General features: G+C 43.4%; 1 protein-coding gene across 5 annotated transcripts in view; it reads right to left on the reverse strand.

The window, feature by feature from the left end:
• Positions 1-21,044, reverse strand: part of TMEM266 (transmembrane protein 266) — a 102,209-nt gene that overhangs the window by 62,680 nt on the left and 18,485 nt on the right. For 3 of the 5 annotated variants that reach the window (XM_088660815.1, XM_060279103.2, XM_088660813.1), the window contains exon 2: positions 7,230-7,393. In XM_088660815.1, coding sequence (XP_088516941.1) covers positions 7,230-7,255 — 26 coding nt within the window. In that variant the 5' untranslated portion in view covers positions 7,256-7,393. Of the gene's footprint in view, positions 1-7,189; positions 7,394-21,044 lie in introns of all 5 variants that reach the window. The other 2 variants (XM_088660812.1, XM_088660814.1) reach the window with 1 other exon arrangement.

Here is a 21,044-nt window from a genome sequence, read left to right on the forward strand (position 1 = left end):
CACAATAGAAAAAGAGCAATAAGAAAAACAACCAGCAGAATTTAAAACCAACCAACCCATAAAGCAACATCAAAGCAATTTCCTGTTTCCTGCTTGGCAGTAGGTTGGACTGGATGGCCCTTGTGGTGTCTTCCAACTCTATGATTTTAAGATTAAGTAAGGGGCTGTAAAAGCTCTCCTAGTAGTGATGGTGTGTCTCCATTGTTCAGACTGCTAGAGGGTGTTTCTGATTCTTGGCTTATATACCGAATGGAGCTCCATTTCTTAAAGGGCTAGGAACAATTAATTGTCTTGGGGCACTTTCAATAGTAAAATACAGCAAACTTACATAACGCTGGTTCTAAAATGCTCTTAACATAGAGAGACTTATAGAGGAATAATAGTAATGAGTATGATTGTAAAGTGAAAAGGAACTATCCTTGTTTATAATCACAGTAAAACATTGTAAGCGCTCTAGATCTGAAACCTAAATCCAAGCTAACTTCTTAAAGAAAATGATGTTTGTGGCCTTATATTTAACGTTCTTGGAATTAATGAAAGCGGGTCTTTCAACAGAGTGGTGGGCGGGGTGGGGCGGGACCACGCACGGAGCTTGCTAGAGGAGGTCCTCTTCCTCGCCCTCCCCCCCTTTTCCTCCGTCTCTGCTCTGAGCAGCAGACCTCCGTGTGTTCTGAGAGGAGAGGCAAGCGAGCGGGCAGCCCGAGGTCGGGGCACTGCGAGGGGCGCCCGAAGCGGGAGGGCACTGGGCTGGTCCTCTCCCCGCTGCCTCACTCTCCCCTCCCTCCTCCCTCCCTGAGGTGGACAGAGCAGGGCGCCTTTTGCGAGCTGCCCCTTCGGGGTCTGAGGACTGGAGTCAGCAAAAGGGAGGCTTAAGCATTTGCAGGACGCCCTTCCTCTGACTCCCCCGCCCCCCAAAATGAGCTGCTGAAAGGGAGCAGGTTCCAGTGTGCGTGGCTAGAGGGACTCTGCGATTGGCCAATTGCGCCTCGTGACCCCCATTCTTTAATAAATTAGTGGCACGCTCCGGCCGAGCGCAAGGCACCAATCACACCCCAGAGCCATTGGGGCTGCGCCACACACTTGCGAGGGATCAGATGAAAGCGAGAGGGAAGGAAGGAAGGGATCAGGTTGTAGCAGGGGCCCAAAGGGCCCCAATTAAGGTAATAATGTAATTCCCTATAAATCTTGGAATATGCTTATATTAGTGAATTATGGTAACCTGTTGCTTTAAAGAAACTGAAGATTCAGCAAGAAGCCGTCCCTACTGGGATAGAAGGTCAGCTAATACGTAAATCACAAAGAAGCAATTCATAAACTAGAACATAAATTGTTACATCCACACATACCGGTAACACAGGTTCCCATACATGTAAACTAACAATATGTAACAGATCACGGTAAGAATCAAAGTTTAGTTAGCAACGCTTATTGCGCATGCGTATTAGATTAGGTAATGACATACGTATTAAATATGAAATGAGATGATGAATATTAAATATAAAATGATGTAATGATTTATGGGATTGGTTAAATTGAAATCCTTTGTCTGAAATGTTATAAATACCCCAACACCAAACTCTCCCCCCCCACTCCTGTCACCCCAGCAAAGGGGTCTGGAGCCACCCCAGCACCCAGCAACATTGAGACACCCTCTCCAGCAAGCAGGGAGGGGAGAGGTGCAGGACCAAGCCCAGGCTGCAGCTTTTGCACCGAGGGGGCGGTGCAGAAAAAAAGGAGAGCGAGAGAGACGAGTGACCTGGCGCATTCCCTGGCAAAAACAAAAACAACCCCCCCCAAAAAAAACTCTAAGCAGCACGCAGCAAAATCCGACCGCCTCTAGGAGGAGAGCCAAGTAAGTCTCTGATTCTCTTGCTGCGCATTTGGATGGAAGCTGGGATGCATTTTGTTGGGGTTGTGAATTGACTTGGGATTTTGTTTTTTGAGTTGCCGGCTAAAATCCAGCTAAATTGGCCAAGCGCAATCGCAGCCCCCCCCCCCCGCCTTCCACCCATTAGCACTTAGATAGGGAGGCAGCGGGGGTCCTTTCCTTCTTCAAATAAAGTCTGTCTGGGTTTTGCTTTCCTTAGTCTGCTGTTGGCACTTTGACACCCAAGTGCGGGGAAACACATCAGAGGGGTCGTTTAAAGCCCCTTAAGTGCTCCACACACCCCGCGTGCGCAGTCCGCACGGAGCTCCGCTCAGGCGCCGCCCCCGGTACCAGCTGGGGTAGGAACGCCACTGACAAGACCTCTGGTGAACTAAGCCTAGGTGGATCAAAGGACAGAGGGAATGTGATTAGAGCCACAGATTTTAATGGCCAGTAGGGATGAACTAGAACTTTCTGATGAGACTACTCGTTTTTAATTAATTAAATCACATCTCAAATATCTGTTACTTACACCTCCCATTTGCCCAAGTCACTGTTTTCGTCACTTGAGAGTATCAACTACCTATTTGGAAACCAAGGCAATAAGGCTCAAACTTCAGGTTCTCCAGATTACATCCCACCTTAGTTTTAGTGGGTTCTCAAACATTTAGGTTCACTTTGCGTACTCTAGTGTGTGCCTGCTAAAGTAACACTTATAAAGGGGGGGGGAGTTTTTTTTATCTGAATGCTGGTGCCCAGTTTGCTCTGCTTTGAGCCTCTGGGACTTCACATTTCACTACTCAGCTACAGTCCATCCGCGAAAGAGAGAGACTAGGTAAGTGAAGCAAGTGTGTGGAGACGCCTAGCGGCAGTGATGTCAAAGTCTGGCTGGCACTCGCCACATAAGAGAAACACACACACACGAGAAATATGCTTATCCAAATAAAGGTGTTTAGACTGAGACAACAGGTGCTTCAAACCAGAGCAGTACAAAGAAATGAGGCCAGATTTATTCCCATGCTCTGCAGCTGCTCATAGATGTAAAGCAAGAGCATTGTCATTCCGCACATGCACACACAAACATCCCACCCGCACAGAGAGGGAGGAACAACAACTCTAAAAGGTCCTTTTACAAACTATATAAAACTCACTGATGGCTGGGAAGGCACAGAGTCCAACGTGCCCTTAGGTGAAAGGGCACAGACAGTGACAACACAGAAAGGGGAGAACTGTGAAAAGAAGGAAAACCAAGAAGGAAGAGGCAAAGAGGGAGGAGGAGGAGGAGAAGAAAGAAGAACCCTTGCAGGGCCAAAAACACAGTAAGAGTAGTAAGTAATTTACAAATTGCTCACTGAGTTGAGAGATGATCCATTCGTACGTTTTTGATATATGGCACCTACAATGAAACTTAACGGAGGTTTGTCTATCAGGAGCAAGTGGGTTTTCTGCCCTTATCTTTTGTTTGCACTCCAGAGGGGTGTTGCACAGGCAATGCTGGGAAACACAGATCCCTCCCTGACAATGGAAAGGGGAGGGACCTGGTACAAAAGCTACCATGAGGATGTGCCTGAAAAGGAAGCGAAGCAGCTAATATTCTCTTCTGCACAGTCTCTTCACCACATGCCCTGGTCAGAATGTTTCGTTGACCTCCTGAACATGTGATTGGCATTCTCCATCTCCGCCCTAGGAGGGACACAGTCAGAATCACCACTTCTGTGTGAGTACAAAATATACTGACATTACTATATGCAATTATTTTACTTCTAGGGACACTGAAAGGTCTGCATGTTTCAGCAGTGTGCAAAACGTGAGCTTTGTGGATCCTTTCATTTCTCAGTGAAGTGGGGTTTTGGTTTGTTTTTTAAAGGGAGGAGGGTGGGGAGAGCCAAGATGGGATACAACCCAGACTTTTTACATACAGGCTTCTTGTCTGCACATCTTTTAAGCTTTATGGCCAAACTGATCGGAGTTGATGTCCTCATGAGTCTTGTGGTTTCCCTCTTTAATATATAAAGCATGCTTTGCTTTAAGCCAAGATCAGACATCCCCAAACTGCGGCCCTCCAGATGTCTTGGCCTACAACTCCCATGATCCCTAGCTAACAGGACCAGTAGTCAGGGGTGATGGGAATTGTAGGCCAAAACATCTGGAGGGCCGAAGTTTGGGGATGCCTGGTCAAGACTGTGGCTCAAGCTTGTGAAGTTGGGCTGGTGGTTATTATGATTCAGCAAAGTGTAGCCCTTTCTGAGATGCAACTGCAGAGGTAACTACACCCAGTTCAGCCAAAATGCAAACACCATAGTCTTTATTTAGAAAGAACTTTGGAATGCCAGAACCATTTGGGTAACAATAGTTCTGGAATGCTCATCTGTATCTGGCTGCTTACAGAGTGCAAGAAGAATTTTGACGACACCATCTCACTCCCTTGTGTGCTCATCAATAGAAATGCATTCAGTGAAAGCTGGGGGAAGAGTGAGAGATGTACTTTCCAAACCTTCTGGGCCGAGGTCTTTTGACTACCAATAGTTTTTCTAATGCTGAACATAGTTCTATTTATGAAAGGAGCAGGTTGCAGATGGCCAGTTGTATGCATGGGCTTACTCAGGTTCTCTGAAACAATAATATTTCTGTGATTTTAGTTTTCTAGAACTTAAAAGCTTGCATTTTTACTTTCCGCAACATAGCAACAAGATGGTTCAGCTACAAAATTATAGTTTCACTGCTTTACCAAGGGTTAGGGAAGAGGATAGTTGTTTCCTTATAATCAGGGTAGGAAACCTCTGAGCCCACAGGCCAGGCTCCCCAAACCACCCTATTTATGTCACTGGTCTTTCTGCTGCTGCTGCCGGTTACAGTGCGTGTGACCGGCAGGGACATCAGGGGCAGGAGACCTGCAAAGCGCTGGGGTGAAAGCGCCTCAGCTGCCGTGGTGAGAGAGGAGTCAGTTTCACCCTATACCTCACTGACTGAGGCCAATGCAGATTCTATCGCGGTTGATCTCCAAACTGCAATGTTTGCTGGTGATACATTGCAATGTTGAAAACTCAACATCGCCCAACCCTAAGTCAAACAGAAATAAATAATTCCTCAGGAGGTACAGAAAAAATAATCTAAATGGGAGAATGAAGACATGAAGTTGGAGATCCAGCAGATATTTATTAAAAACATACTAAGAGAGGAAGCTGCAAGAGCTGTGGCTAGTGCTTGTCTTTGGAACTCATGGATATGTCACACACTGCAATCCTATACATGCCTTTTCAAAAGTAGAACCTTTTGAGTTCAACAGGACTTACTCCTGGAAAGTGTGTGTAAAATTTCATGTGACAAGACAAAGGAAAATCATTTTGAAATGAGAAAGAAATACCCTCTCAAATGTAGCCTCTATCTTTTCCACACACAAAATTGATGAAATGTCAAATTCTAGCTCCTGATTAATTATTTTACAGACTTAGATTCTTTCTGGAAATAAAGTATACAGACCTCAGGAGGTTGTGGACTTTCCTTCCTTGGAGGTTTTTAAGGAGAGGTTGGGTGGCCATCTGCCATGGATGCTTTAGCTGAGATTCCTGCATTGCAGGGGGTTGGACCAGATTACCCTTGGGGGTCCCTTCCAACTCTATGATTCCATGATTCTATGACTAAGGGCTAAGTAAACATTAATGCAAGGATGGATCCTTGTGTTTCTACCACGCATTTGGAGAAGCAGGGAGGGGATAATCTGGCAAACATGACATCTGGGCCTGCAACTCACTTCAGGGAGCAAATTTTAAACTGCATTTTCAGCCATCCCAAATTCCTTCTATTGTCACACAAGAGATGCAGTTGATATGCAGTGAAGATAGAAGGACTTGGTGTGCTGCTACACATGAAGTGGGTTTAGATAAGACCACTTTCCCTGGCGCTCAGGCTCCATGGAGTCCTTCCCTGCCAGTCCTGCAGTGCTTGGTCATATTGGGCAGGAAGAACAACCCCAGTCACAGTCACTGCTTGGAGATTTCCAGCTCACACTTGTCAAGGAAGATACAAAATGAAATCCCTGGCGACCCTGGAAGCTCTCTTATCTTCTCTGACTAGCAGTAGCTCTTTGCAGAGCTAGAGAAAAATCTGTCCCATCAACAACTACCTGGTCCTTTTGAAACTGAGAGATACAGGGTTTGAACCTATAATTGTGTGCAAAACACATGATGCACCACTGAGCTCCAATCCCTACCAATCCAAACCATCCTGGGATAAATATTGGGAAGGAATGTGTGTAAATTCCTGAAATTTAAATATAAACACACACACCACTTGGAGACCATGACAGTCTTAAGACCTTTCAAGGTATCCAAGATTGACTTTGCCAAGCATGACACATCAAGACCCATTCAAATTCAGATCTGAAATTTGCGGTTAGGATAGCAACTTCACACCATTCTGAGAGTACCAAAGAAGTGGAAACTCCATTCCTTTTATCTCTTTTCCATGACTCTGCCACAAAAGCCACAAGGCATGCATTTGGAGGTCACATGGCTTACTTCACATGGCAGAACACTGCTCTGATTCCTGCTGGCTCACACTGGGAGGAAACAAACAATGATTCCTAGGCTTAGCATTACAGTGGTACCTCTACTTACAAATTTAATGCGTTCCGAACGCACCGAACGCACATTCATAAGTCAAATTTTTTTTAAGTCGAATCCCATAGGAATGCATTGGGAGAAAAAAATTTGTAAGTCGAAGCAACCCTATCTAAAAATTCGTAAGTAGAAAAAAATCCTATCTAAACCGCACCCAAGATGGCGGACGGAGCTCCGTTCATAAGTAGAAACATTCGTAAGTAGAGTTATTCGCAAGCAGAGGTACCACTGTACATCCATACCAGGGGTTTCACTCCCAACAAACCAAGCTTGGCAGCCAAAGTCAAGAAGCTGCAGTCTGTAACCCAAGAAGTAACAAACAAACCAGGTCCCTGGGTTCAGACACAACACAATGCCAGAGACTGTAGTTTGCTTCCCCCACATACTAGCAGAGGGGAGAAAAAATCAACAACTTTGCTGAAGCCTCCCCTGAAGTTGATCAACAACTTTTGGTCTTCCTCCCCCCAAAAAGCTCAACAACTTTGGTGTATCCAATGGGCATCACTGCCAGTGTTTTTATAGTGGGAGTAGATCACAGTCTCTGGGAAGTTGGACATCCCTGCTTTAAGGGTGCTTCAGATACTGGAAGAGTGAACCAGAATTCCAGAAAATGACCCAAGATTATTATTATTTTAAATGAAGTCCACTATTACTGGCCCCAGTAGACCCAACTTAATCCATTAAGATGCATAGATTACCATACCTTTGCACCATAGTGGTGACCTTGGCTTCAGGCATCTCACCTAATGCTGCTGCAGAAAGATTCCATTAGTCACGGGACATATCCACCATCTATTGAACTAAAGTGGAACACTTCTGAAGCCCATTGTGCCGCTGCGAAGTTGTGCTGCCCTTTTCATTTAACAGATGAGTAGATTTCCAGAGATAAACAAAGCTCCATTCACATCTGGAAGCATAGCAGAAAATGTCATCAGGAAAGCAGACATTGTGCATCTTTTCAATGAAGTTAGGGGAGGACAGCAAGTATTTCAGTCTTATTTAGTCTCCATAAAACTTGGGTAGGAAACTTGGAGTCAATCAAGTTCCAGCCCAGCCAGGTGCACTTTTCACCCTGGAGGAAATAATGTTTTGCAGAAGTTCTTGTCCAATTCTGTCCCCAAATACTGGTATTTCAATATTTAATTTGAAAAGAATTTCCAAATAAAGCTCTCACAGTTGGAAGACTTAGACTAAGAGAGAAGGGAGGGGTAGGTTTTAAAAGTGGGAAAGTATGAGCCATTACAGTAACCCATCCAACTGTTCTCATCCATTCCAGAAGCCTTGCCTCCTCCCCAAGAAAGCACCCTCTCCACGCTGTCCACAGAGACCTAACCCTCACATCCCAACCAACCCTGACATCTCTTCAAGCATTGTTCCCCAGCTCTTAAGTTCTCTACTCCTGGAGAAGCTGTCGGAGAGTAGAACATCCAAATCCAGCAGCCTCCAAACCCTTCAACAGCCACCTTCAGGCACAGACCCACTACTACCGTGTTTCTCATAAAATAAGACACCGTCTTATATTTATTTTACTCAAGAAAATAAGCCTATGGCTTATTTTTGGGGGTGTCTTATTTTTTTAAAAAAAAATACCTCCTCTTCCTGTCACGGCTCGGCACCCGGAACTGGCTGCTGCTGCGCGCTTTGTCGGTGCTTCAGCAGGGCACGCTGCTGGGTCTTGCCGGGTCCTGCCGCCGGGTCGGCACTCGGCACGGCGCACGCTGCTGGGCATTTTGGAGGGGCAGCAGCATCCGGTTCTGGGCGCTGAGAGGCATCTTCCTCTTCCATGGCGCCATCCAGACCTGCTCCCACCACTATGGCTTATTTTTTGGGTATGTCTTATATTTTTTCAACCCAGGAAAATCCTGCCATGGCTTATTTTCTAGGTGCGTCTTATTTTATGAGAAACATGGTAGGCAGCTGTCGGTGAGACATTTCTTGCCAGAAGGGAGAAAAGCATTTCACAGTGATACCCCTGAAGTGGCAAAAGGGTGCTTGGATGTCTTCCATTACCGAGCCCATGTTACAGATACCATTCATATCCGAACAGAACTACAAAAAATACATCCCAGGATTAATCTAGCAAGGTATAGGAGGAAATAGAGCTGGAAAACCGTTTTTAAAAAATAAAATTAAAAGCTCAGTTTAAAGCTTCTGTATTGTCATATAGTTCAGACATTTCGGAGCTGTCTTCTCATGGTGTTTCTTTTTAGGTGGGGAGGGGTTATCCAAACAATAAAAGGTTGAAAGCAAATGGGAAGAAAACCAACAAATTTCACCAAATGTGACCACACACTCAACCACCTGATGCCATCCATTAGAAACTACACTAGGATAATTAGATACAACACACACATGGGGGTGGGATGGGAAACCAGTAAAGAGAGGTGCATTGGAACCAAACCGAAAGTAGAAAAAGTGATAACCCAAACAGTTGAACATTAGTTGTAAGGCTGGGTGTTATCTCCAACCTTTTCCTTCCAATAACAGATGAAAAGGACTCATTCTGAGAACATGTTCTCTTGCTGGTTTGACTTCCTTTGTGTCGTTTTAATGCACTGGCCATATTTTATCTAGCCAGTTTTTCAAATTGGGGGGGTCGCTTTAGTCTTTCAGTATTGAGCAATGTAAATTCTAGCTGTCACTAGGAGAGTTGCAATGGCTTCTAGGCACAGCAGCAGCACGGCTTCAATGGCCTTGATGTCTCCTGCTCCAGCCACCTCCACTGCTGTCACGCTCAGCTCTGTGCTTGGCCTCCTTGGGAGGCCTTTGAACTTTTGGGGGAGGGGCCCTCCCAAAAAAATATTGGGGGCCCCAAAAGGGCTCAGCCCCAAGGAGCTGCTGCCCCTGTACCACTGATAGATTGTCTTGGAAGAAATATGTTTTCTTCATTGTCCATAACTACTTTGTCCATAGCTTGTGGCTCCACATTCTCTGTTGGGGTTACTTCTTGTTCCTCTTGTTCCTGTTCTACAAAGATCTGGTTTGTTTCAACATTCTGACTTGTGCCCTGACGCAGTTCACATAAGAAATCTAAAAGTTGTTCCAAAAAGTATTATTTAAAGTCTGAGTCTGAATGGAAAGTTGGTGTTATGTCTACTTCCATCCTGTTCATCTCAAATTTCATGGGAAAGACATAGGTTGCTGAGCCTGAGATGGTGCTATTCTTGTTTCCAAAGTTCAATGCAAAAATTGTGTCTGTACTGGTTCCGAACTCCTGTTTTTAAATCTTATTCTCACTTTAATCCAGTTACAATAAAGAATTGTAACAAATTTCTTATTCACTGTCTTGTTATTTTGTCAAACTTGGCAATCCACAGTTCACAAAAGTAAATAAATTCCTTCCTTTTATGACGTCATAATGGCGGCTCGCCGATACATCCAGGACCCGACCCCAGCTTACAGAAGGACTTTCCTTAGTCAAAATTAGATTTTTTTGCAGGGCTTCCAATAAATCAATCCTTCTTCCCTTTACCCTGCATTAGGGAGAAGGTTTAAGGTCCACTTTTTGTGGAAATTCAAAGCTTCCTGTCAGTCTTCCCGGCTGCAGGCAAGATAGCTGCATCACACTTCACTCGCTGGGGGAGATCAACCTCCGTTCTTTTTAATCTCCTCCCGTGGCCAATTTTTTTCTCAAATTAAAAGTCTTTCTTTTACTCACGGTAATCAGGATCCAATTCTTCAAATTTAGAGGTATCTGCCGCTCTAAATACCATCGGCTTGGAGCTTCACGCTGCAGAGGTAGCGAATTGACTCAAGGCTCCCATCTCAACTCCGCTTGCTCTCGGGGCTCTTAAAAAGAGCTTACCGGGCAGCGAAGGAGACTTAATGGGGCACAGCTGAGTCTCCATGTCCCCAGAAAGCTCAATCTGGGGTTTTTCTGAGGGACCGCAGCAATCATGCGGCTCCCCCCCCCCAGGGTCCTCGGAGCCAGAGATTGCCCTCACCGATCGGCAATGGCGGCAGACCAGAAGTGCGACTTTCTAACAGTGTTAGGCATGTTCCACTGATGCGTACAGGGATCTGAAGCAGAACTCCTGGGCAAAACATAGATTGCCTATATTTATAAATTTGAGGACAGCTGTCATTGAATGTCCACTAACTGGATTTACTTTGGCTCATTTCTGACAGCAAGCATCAGTTTTCCAATACAGTATATCAATGAGCTGCAACAAGCTTTGAGGTTTTGTGTTTCTACCTCAACAGCATTTGTTTCCATTTTTAAACAGGCCACTGTTCTCTGACAATCAAATTCAGGGAACTATGGTTTCTCTAAATGGTAAATGAGAATAAGACAGGTGATGAACCTATAGTTTGATGCTGGCATGTTCTCTCACCACCCATTGTTCCCAGGGTTCAGATGACACAGGGATTGTGCCTTGCAGAGAGATCTGAATCGTCAATAAACTGGTTGAGAGTAAGCCCTGCACAGTCAGACAATCAGCTGGAATTGGCTGCACTAAAATGTTCCCAGTGGAGCCAAGGGGGCTGGACGAAGCGATGGACTCTGAGTGCTTCCTCCAGCACTTTGGACATAAACTGCTTCCCCTTGAAAGGAAAAAAAGAGTTTCATTTTTCAATCAAGCAGTTTGTAGTCAAAGCACTTCCTTCAGCACTTTGAATGCAAGCTGCTTTTTGCAGAAAGAAAAAGACAACCTGTACACAGGAGTACAAATCTAGATCTGAATCACTACAGACAGGGGATCTGAACACAAAATTTGAAAACTGCCAGGACAGTTGCACAAAGGCCTGTCCAAAGGCAATAATTAATACTCCTATTTTATAGGTCTAGAAGACTGAAGCTGAAAGATAAATGATTTATCGCAACAATAGCCCATGGCAGATAACGTCGTTTTTTCACTCAAACTGTTGACTATTGAGAACAAGAAAACTTTACCAATATGCTGCAAATCACCCAGAGATCTGCAGTAGATCCCAACATGCTCTTCTATATCACAAGCAGACAAAAGGCGTTAAAGCTCACACATGTGAAAAATTAAAGCATCCTTACTGTGACATCTTAAGTTCCTCATGTGCAACTTGGAACTGTAAGCTGGATACTCTACCAAAAGACTGCCTAACATACAAAAGCACTACAGGATTCAAGTCACATACAGCCTATAAATTACCCATGTTTGCCTACAGAGACACACACATATAAACTACTGACCAGTGACATGATGCTACTTTGAAAAAAATTCCAACACTGTATACAGTGTAATTTTTGAGTTATGACCAGGCTTAAGCATTCTCCCCATCGGCACAACAGGGACGTCAAATCCAATAATAGGAAGCAAAAGCTTTGCATTAAAAACCACTCTCCTTAAAATAAAATTTGATGGAACTTAGAGATAGCATCTGCCATTAATACTATGGGTGTACTTCCAGAAAGGATGCATTTAATCTGTATGAATTTGTAGCTCGAAATGTATATATTAAATACCACCTGCATAATAACACAAGGTCACCCTATTAATATGAAGTGCAACAATCTTCTCCCAGACGCAAGTTGTTCTGCAGTTTAGTTCCTGATACCAAATATTCCTCATTTTTTAAGACTGTGCATTTCCAAAAAGCAACAGTTACTTCATCCTGGAGTCCCATATGGTACAGCGTTTGCTAGCCTGGACCAAGTAATCAATCAAATGTGGTATTCATCTTTTGCCTTGTGCTTTGGACGATCTTAGTCGCTTAAACTGGAGATGCAAACCTCCTCTGCTGGTCATGCAGTATACCTGGGTTGGACTTGCACATTACATTCAGTGCTAATGACTTTCACTCAGAAGGGGGAGAGGGAGAGAGATGACAAAACAGAGACCCAGGACTCAGCTATACAGCTGCAAATAAAACATTTTAAGTGTGCTGTAAAGTGTAATATACAAACATGACACTAGATGGCAATGGTGAACTATGGCAAACTCAATATATTTTTCAAAACGTCTTTTTAAAAAGCATTTTCACAGTGTTTTTTTATATGTGTGTAGATTCCACCACAGTTTGCTTTCAGAGTGGCAACTGGAAAGGATGGAATGATGAAGCCTAGCTCCTCCTGATTCCCCGTCTGATCTGTGGGATAGCCATCACTAGCTCCCAGCAAGTTTCCAGTAGAAACCCAGACCACCTTCCTTCCCAGGCCCTCAATCAGCAATTCCTCTTTTCAAAATCTAATTTATTAATTTTTCACAAAGAAAAAAACACTATAACATAAACCATAAATTACTTTATCAATTGACTTCCCAGCATCCCCTTCCATTGTTTCCATATTTACCCTTAAATGCTGCATATTTCGCCTATACTATTCAATACATTCAATTTAACCTATTTATCTTAATTCACGCAGTTGCTCATATTTCAAGTCCTGCTCATATTTTCATCTCACTATAGTAGTTTTTTTTAATAATCAATAAAAAGGTTCTAGTCCTCAATGAATTTTTCATCATTTTGATCTCTAATCTTTGCTATTAATCTTGCCAGTTCCGCATACTCCATCATTTTCAAAAGCCATTCTTCCTTTGTTGGAATCTCTCCTTCTTTCAATCTATGGGCATGCAGTACTCATACTGCTGTCGTTATATACATAGAATCATAGAGTTGGAAGAGACCACAAGGGCCATCCAGTCCAACCCCCTGCCAAGCAGGAAACACCATCAAAGCATTCCTGACATATGCCTGTCAAGCCTCCGCTTAAAGACCTCCAAAGAAGGAGACTCCACCACACTCCTTGGCAGCCAATTCCACTGTCGAACAGCTCTTACTGTCAGGAAGTTCTTCTTAATGTTTAGGTGGAATCTTCTTTCTTGTAGCTTGAATCCATTGCTCCGTGTCCACTTCTCTGGAGTAGCAGAAAACAACCTTTCACCCTCTTCTATATGACATCCTTTTATATATTTGAACATGGCTATCATATCACCCCTTAAAACTTCTCTTCTTCAGGCTAAACATACCCAGCTCCCTTAGCCGTTCCTCATAAGGCGTTGTTTCCAGGCCTTTGACCATTTTGGTTGCCCTCCTCTGGACACGTTCTAGCTTGTCAGTATCCTTCTTGAACTGTGGTGCCCAGAACTGGACACAGTACTCCAGGTGAGGTCTGACCAGAGCAGAATACAGTGGTACTATTACTTCCCTTGATCTAGATGCTATACTCCTATTGATGCAGCCCAGAATTGCATTAGCTTTTTAGCTGTTGCATCACACTGTTGACTCATGTCAAGTTTGTGGTCTACCAAGACTCCTAGATCCTTTTTACATGTACAGGTGTCACCCATCCTGTATTTGTGCCTTTCATTTTTTTTTGCCCAAGTGTAGTACTTTACATTTCTCCTTGTTAAAATTCATCTTGTTTGCTTTGGCCCAATTGTCTAATCTGTTAAGGTCATTTTGAAGTGTGATCCTGTCCTCTGGGGTGTTAGCCACCCCTCCCAATTTGGTGTCATCTGCAGCCCTCCTGATGAGGTATTTGAGATTCATGGCAAAAATATTCCTCCCAACCCTTGTGAGGTGCAGCCCATCACTTGCCAGAAGTCCCATCTTCAGGAAGCTGCAGACTGTGATCTAAATATCCATACCATTACTGCTTGCACCATTTTCGAAGGCAGTTGTTCACTTCCCCTATTTTTCCCTCTCTCCCTGGGCCACGTCGTTCAACTGGGAGAACAGATGAGATGACAATTTGTGCATTTAATTGCTTCAACTTCTTGCTGCACTCGCAGAGCTCAGGCGATGCTGGATTTCGGCATCAGTGTTGGCCCTTGTGGAAAGATAACTGCCCAGATAGGATAAGTGATCAACATTTTCCAACGTTACACGATTGAGTTGGATTTGTGGCGCTCATGATATTGTATGTGTAAATGCTAAACTATGGATTAGCGTTAAATCTGAACCCAGCCAATATTTGAATTTAGGATGCTTTGAGTTACTCACTTCCTATCATAAAACAGTTTATTCAGTTTCTAGAAGTTCAAAATATGTGTTCTTATGATGTTAGAAAACTGTATTGTAATGGCCAGATACCAAAGGAACTAAGCCTTCTCCCTGCTTCTTTAGCACACTGAAACAATCACACAAATTGAGGTTTCCCAAGTGCCTTTCAATTCTAGAAGGAGAGGGACAATGTGTGTACCTATGAAAAATAAGAAGTAATTTGTGATGAGTAAATGAGATCGACATGAAAATGCACTAATTTCTTCGCACACTGGGTTAGAGAAATCATTTTTCCCTCTTAAAGCTCTAACCCTCACCCTCCTTGCATGCACCAGAAAGTCTCTGGTTAAACTTTTGGATCAATACTAGAAAAATAAACCTAGCAACTATTCAACAAAAATAGCATATAATAATTCTTTCCTGAAAAGGCAATGGTTGAAATATATTTTGGATGGTTTTTATGGAAATACACAGTGAACAGCAACTCCTGGAGAAACTGCCATAAAATTGTGGAAACACCCCCCCCCCAGTCAAGATGTGCTCCGCCATGATGGAGTGGATGTTGCACTCAGCCCACCGGAAAAGGAGGGACGCTTTTAAGTGAAGATCTTTCACTCTTGTCATTCTACTGAGGTATGCTGGGAGCTCCGCCACCTTTGCAAGACATCTGTCCTTTCTTCGCTGCTGGTGGGTCCGAAAGCCCAACTGGACAAGCTCACTCTCATTATGGGAGAACATGCAAGGGAAGGAGGGCTAGTCAAGACTGTGTGTGGAAGTGTTCTGTGTGAAGTTTCCCTCTCAAGTTTCTGCAACCTAAAGTTCTCCAAAACAGTTTCCAAAAAAGAAACCAATAAACAAACAACAACAACTCACTATATCTGAAAAGGAATATGGCTACAATTAAAACAGAAGTTCACCTATAAAATTCTCTTAGCTAAAAGCTTTCTGAAATAGCAAGCTAAAAAACCCAAAAATGTAAAAGGAAGAGACCAACCACAAGGCAAGGATTTGGGCAACTCAAAATGCTCCTATCCAGAAGGCTCCTGATTTTACAGCCAACTGGGTTAAACCACTGAGCCTAGGGCTTGCTGATCAGGTCAGCGGTTCGAATCCCTGTGACGGGGTGAGCTCCCGCTGCTCGGTCCCAGCTCCTGCCAACCTAGCAGTTCAAAAGCACATCAGAGTGCAAGTAGATAAATAGGTACCGCTCCAGCGGGAAGGTAAACGGCATTTCCGTGTGCTGCTCTGGTTTGCCAGAAGTGGCTTTGTCATGCTGGCCACATGACCCGGAAGCTGTACACCGGCTCCCTCGGCCAATAACGTAAGATGAGCGCTGCAACCCCAGAGTCGGTCACGACTGGACCTAATGGTCAGGGGTCCTTTTACCTTTACCTCCTTGGGTCATTCAGGGTGTGCAGGACAGAAAGATGAATATATGGCACAAGACACTTTTTCCAGGAGTGGGTCCTAAGCTTTCTAAGGCCTTGATGCTTTTGATGTATTCCCCCACCCCTCAAGGCCTTAGAGGGGGCCCAGAAACAAACAGGTAACCAATGAAGATCTTATAAGTCTGGCAATTCTATAGTACATACTGTCTGCGCTACTTAAAAATCTGGCCACAGCATCTGGGGCCAACTGATGTTTCCATATAGTCCTGAAAGGCTACCACACATAAATAAATTACTGAACTGCGCTCCAATTTATTAGGTTTGTATCCCACTATTTGAATGGAGTTGCTAGCAAAGCTTACAACAACCAAAGACAAATTCCATTAAAAATCTTACAATTCAAAAATAGAGAACCAAAGCAAGGTGGTGATATTTGGAGGCAGGGGGAGAGCAGAGAGGCAAACAGAAAGCATTTTTTGTAATCCCGTTATGGATGTGAGTTCTTGATCATGGAGAGAATGCTCATGAGGAGCATGGACCCATGGCAACCAGCTATAACAGCTAAAACAGAATCTCCATGTTCAGTGGCAGTGCACCTCCAACAATTAATTTTGGGGATAAACATCAGGAGATAGCTCTCACAATCATGCTTTTGCTTGCATGTTTCCCAGAAAGATACTGCTGGTCACTGCTGGAAACAGAATGCTAACTAGATGGATTCTTGCTCAGATCCAGCAATTTTTTTTGTTTTTGCCATTTGCCATTCATTAATTCTCCCCATTGCAAACACAAGATTGCCTAGCTGAGCCTGCATGATTTGCATTCAGTTCTCAGTTGAATTACACAATAATCTGATTAACTGCTCCCATTTTTAGCATATTATTAGTACGCTTTGATCTTCTATCTAAAGAAACTGTACCAAAGTGTTATATTCTATGTGTCTCATTACCTTGGAGATTGGAATCATGATCATAGTTACTAGGGAATGATCCCAGAGGAAGGCAAAATGTTTGAGGAAGGGGCTATCAATGCATGAACAAGCCACATGCCACAGAGTTTTGCTTCTACAAGCATGAGCAAAAAAGGCAGCGGACCAAAACTGTGCCCTCTGTGGAGCTAACCCTGACGATTCCCAAGTCCGATTTCAGTGGTACCTCGGGTTGCGGACCCGATCCGTTCTGGGGTGCCGTTCACACCCCGAAAAATCCAGAACCCAAGTGGCACTTTTGTACATGCGTGAAAGCACGATAGAGCACTTCTGCGCATGCACGCGCAGCAAAACCCAGAACTAAGCACTTCCGGGTCTGCCGCGTTCGCAACATGAAAATACGCAACCCACAGCGGACGCAACACGAGGTATGACTGTACAGAGGGCAAGGAAGACATTAGCAGGCTGTACAACAAAGCTATGTGGTCTTTGAGAGGAACAGACCCAGTAATTAATGCATTCAAAGACTGACTGGAGTGGGCCCAGCACACTCTTCAAACAAAACGTGAACAGACTTGCAGTATGTGAACAAACTTGCACAAGTCTTGTTCTTCATTCATTCATTCATTCTTCTCCCTTCCGCAGCCAAGAGGAGATGGAAGCTTTCAAATAAATGGACTCAAATCCCCATGCTGTCTGAACTCACAGAACCATTATCTGACTGTAATTAAAGCCGAGTTATTAAGAATACCGAAAACCAGGAACAAACTATGGTTTCAAATTCTGGTTGGTTCTCACTAGAGTTTAAATCAAGACAGATGTCATTTCTTGCCATAACTTGCATTTGCTTAAAGCTTTAAACAAACCACAGATTCCTGAGTTAAGGCCTGCCATTCCCCCTCACACACACATCTTGAGAAACTTATAAATGAAAGTAGACAAGAACGTGAGGTGCACATCCTAGGCCTGTTAACAATTTCCTTGAATACGTCACAATCCATCCAGTTTTTACAGTACTTATAGAACAAGACATTTGAAATCCAAATACGCTGTGTGGAAACATTTCGACGTAGCCTTTAATGAAAACACTGCTGCCATTTACTTGACAGAAACCAATCAGTCAAACCACGATCAAGCTGTTATAAGCAGAATGCCTGCAACATGTCAGCTGACGGTGAGTTGTCTTTGGACCCCAGGAGAACAAGCTGTGGTTTTTGAGGCATGGTCTACTCCTGACAAATGCTCTCCACACACCCAGAAAAGCTAATAGCCAAATGATACATTTCAGCCAGGGAATCACATGCTTAAACTCTCTTCAGCCAGCCAGCACAGATGGGCATTGTCACAGGGGCCTAGGTTGAACTCTAAACGGATATGATCATGCACATCTGTCCAACAGCATCTGGCTACTGTTACAGAGTGGAGAGAATCTCTGTTTAAAACAAGAAATACCTTGGATGGGGAAACCCAGCCAGATGGGCAGGGTATAAATAATAAAATTATTATTATTATTATTATTATTATTATTATTATTATTATTATTATTATGGGGGGAATAGATGTTGCTGTCAAACAGCACAAGAGTAGCCCCAGCTACAATATGTTAAAGTTCTAAGATGGCCAAGTAAGGAAGTTTGCGCCCAGTGGCAAGATCCCAGGTTGTGCCACTCTCCTTTTGATCAAGGTGTGAGCCTATGAGAAAAAGATTAAGTATGTGAGGCTTTTTAGTTTTAGAAAAGAAACACTCAACTAAGGAGGGCATGCTATCATTCCGTAGAGGCAACCCACTTCTGGTTTACCTTTAAAAAATCTAACTTGAGAAGCACTCTACCTCTTAAGCAGTTTTTGTTTCGGCTACAGCAAGAACTTCAAAGGAACTCCAGGATGCCTGTTCAGGTCTCGCCAATAGATTTGTTGAAATGCAACAGCAAAGTTCTGTTTGTTGATTTGCAGTTGTTGTTGTTGTTTGTTGTTGTTGTTTAGTCGTTTAGTCATGTCCGACTCTTCGTGACCCCATGGACCATAGCACGCCAGGCACTCCTGTCTTGCACTGCCTCCCGCAGTTTGGTCAAACTCATGTTCGTAGCTTCGAGAACACTGTCCAACCACCTTGTCCTCTGACGTCCCCTTCTCCTAGTGCCCTCAATCTTTCCCAACATCAGGGTCTTTTCCAAGGATTCTTCTCTTCTCATGAGGTGGCCAAAGTATTGGAGCCTCAGCTTCACGATCTGTCCTTCCAGGGAGCACTCAGGGCTGATTTCCTTAAGAATGGATAGGTTTGATCTTCTTGCAGTCCATGGGACTCTCCAGAGTCTCCTCTAGCACCATAATTCAAAAGCATCAATTCTTCGGCGATCAGCCTTCTTTATGGTCCAGCTCTCACTTCCATACTACTCAAACTAGTTCCCACCTAATAAACATAATTATTTTATATTATTTCAGAATTATGGATACCCAGAAGTAGAATAAAAAATATTGGGCTTAGGAAGTAATGATAGCAGGCTGCAGTTCCATATCAAAATGGGCTATCAAAACTGTCTCAGTTTTGAAAATGCAGCCTTTGAAAAAGGATGTGAGGTGAGCTTTGGGTTTTTTTTAGGTCAGTCAAATTAAATGAGGGAGATACACACAATAGTCTTAACAAATGGAAAACAAAGAACTAATATTCATATCTTTTCGTATTTATGAAGCAGGCAATGCTACCATTTGTGCTGCACAGTCAAGAGAGAACCTCAAAAGGTGATGCTTTCTTGCAGAATTGATTGTCTGCTAATTTAAACTCTGGATAGGCACCAATAAAACCCACAATGAAAGTTGAACTGAAGATCAACAGACAGAAGCCATACAAAATGAATATTCCAAAACAAACTCTGCATATTTGATATTAAAGTTTATTTTTTTAACGCACACCAAAAGGTTAAAAAACCTGATGGGGCTTGTGTGAACAGAGCAATAATAAAAAAGGCCATTGTACCTACAATGTAAGGTATTTCTGGATCCCGAAAAGGCTGCCACCAAATTGGGTTTAGGTTTGGTGCCACCTGGTGGTCAACAGGCAATATTGCAAGCTTGCAAAAATAATTCTCAGCTGGGGCAAAAGTGTTCATCTGGAAATGATAAAGGAATGTGGAAGGTGACGACCATGTGAGTGGTAATGCAAAAGTAAAGGAACACTAGAGCCACAGAGACATTCAACGAGAGGTAGATTGAACAAGAAATTAACCAGCCTGGGGAAAAAAGGTGAACATTGGGAGTCTCAGGAATAAATGGCTGCTTTCTGCAAGGCAAAATAAAAAAACTGAAGAAGGAAGGAGCCAAGACAGCAGCATCCTGTTTGAATTGTTTACTTATTTTTGCAAGCTTGCAATGTTGCTTATTGACCACCAGGTGGCGCCAAACCTAAACCCAACCTGGCTGCAGCTTTTACTGAGCCTCCAGAACAAATTTATTGTATATCAAGAAGAACTAAGAAGTGCTAGCATAATCTCATATGGAGTACTGTGTACAGAATTGGTCAAGTAAGATGCAGAAAGGACAAGGTGGAAACCTATGAAGATGATAGAAGCCCAAGCTGTTAATTTTAATGGAAAACCTCAAAGAGGCACCTGTTAGGGACACTTGTGATCCAGCCAGATGAGAGGGGCGGAAGAAAGTACGCAGCAATTTCCACACACCAAACATATCTAGATCAGAACAATCTATAAAATGTAGTTCCTCCCCAAGGCTTCAAAGATGAAGGTTTATCTTAATTCTGCTGCAACCTGGAAGTGCAGTAATTGGAAAAAAAAAATTTTTTAAGTACAGTTAAAGTACAGTTCCCCCCCTGCCCACTGAAGATATAGGCATGAAATAGTAAGTTTGATCTGGTTGAAGATTTTGAACAACATTAAGACAGGCTGCTCTATTGAGTAGAATGTATCATTAATACAGGAAATTATCTGCAGCTGGCATGTAAATAAAAAGTCACTTGCTTGTTTGCATTGAAAGGTAAGAATTGCCTCTAGGTGGAGTGGAATTTTTATAAACTGGATAAGAAATAATAGGTCCTCATTTTTTATGCCACTCATTTGCATGGGCAGGAAGATGCTACGATTATTTGTGGGTGACTCTTTCCCCTCAGGCTTTCAAAATGAAGAAAGGGCAGGCGCCTATTAGAGACATGGGTGATACAGGGTTCTCTTGCCATAGGATAGCTTGTTCTGCTGCGCTTACGGATGAGATCAAACAAAATGTTCCAACTCCTCTAGCGACTTCAAGCCATTGTTCCAGGTCTTAGCTTGAAAGGAAAGTATGGCTACACATTTTGCCCAGTTCAGATGCAATAG

The sequence above is a fragment of the Zootoca vivipara genome, chromosome Z1 (genome assembly GCF_965207765.1).
Source record: "Zootoca vivipara chromosome Z1, rZooViv2.hap1.1, whole genome shotgun sequence".
Taxonomy (NCBI): domain Eukaryota; kingdom Metazoa; phylum Chordata; class Lepidosauria; order Squamata; family Lacertidae; genus Zootoca; species Zootoca vivipara.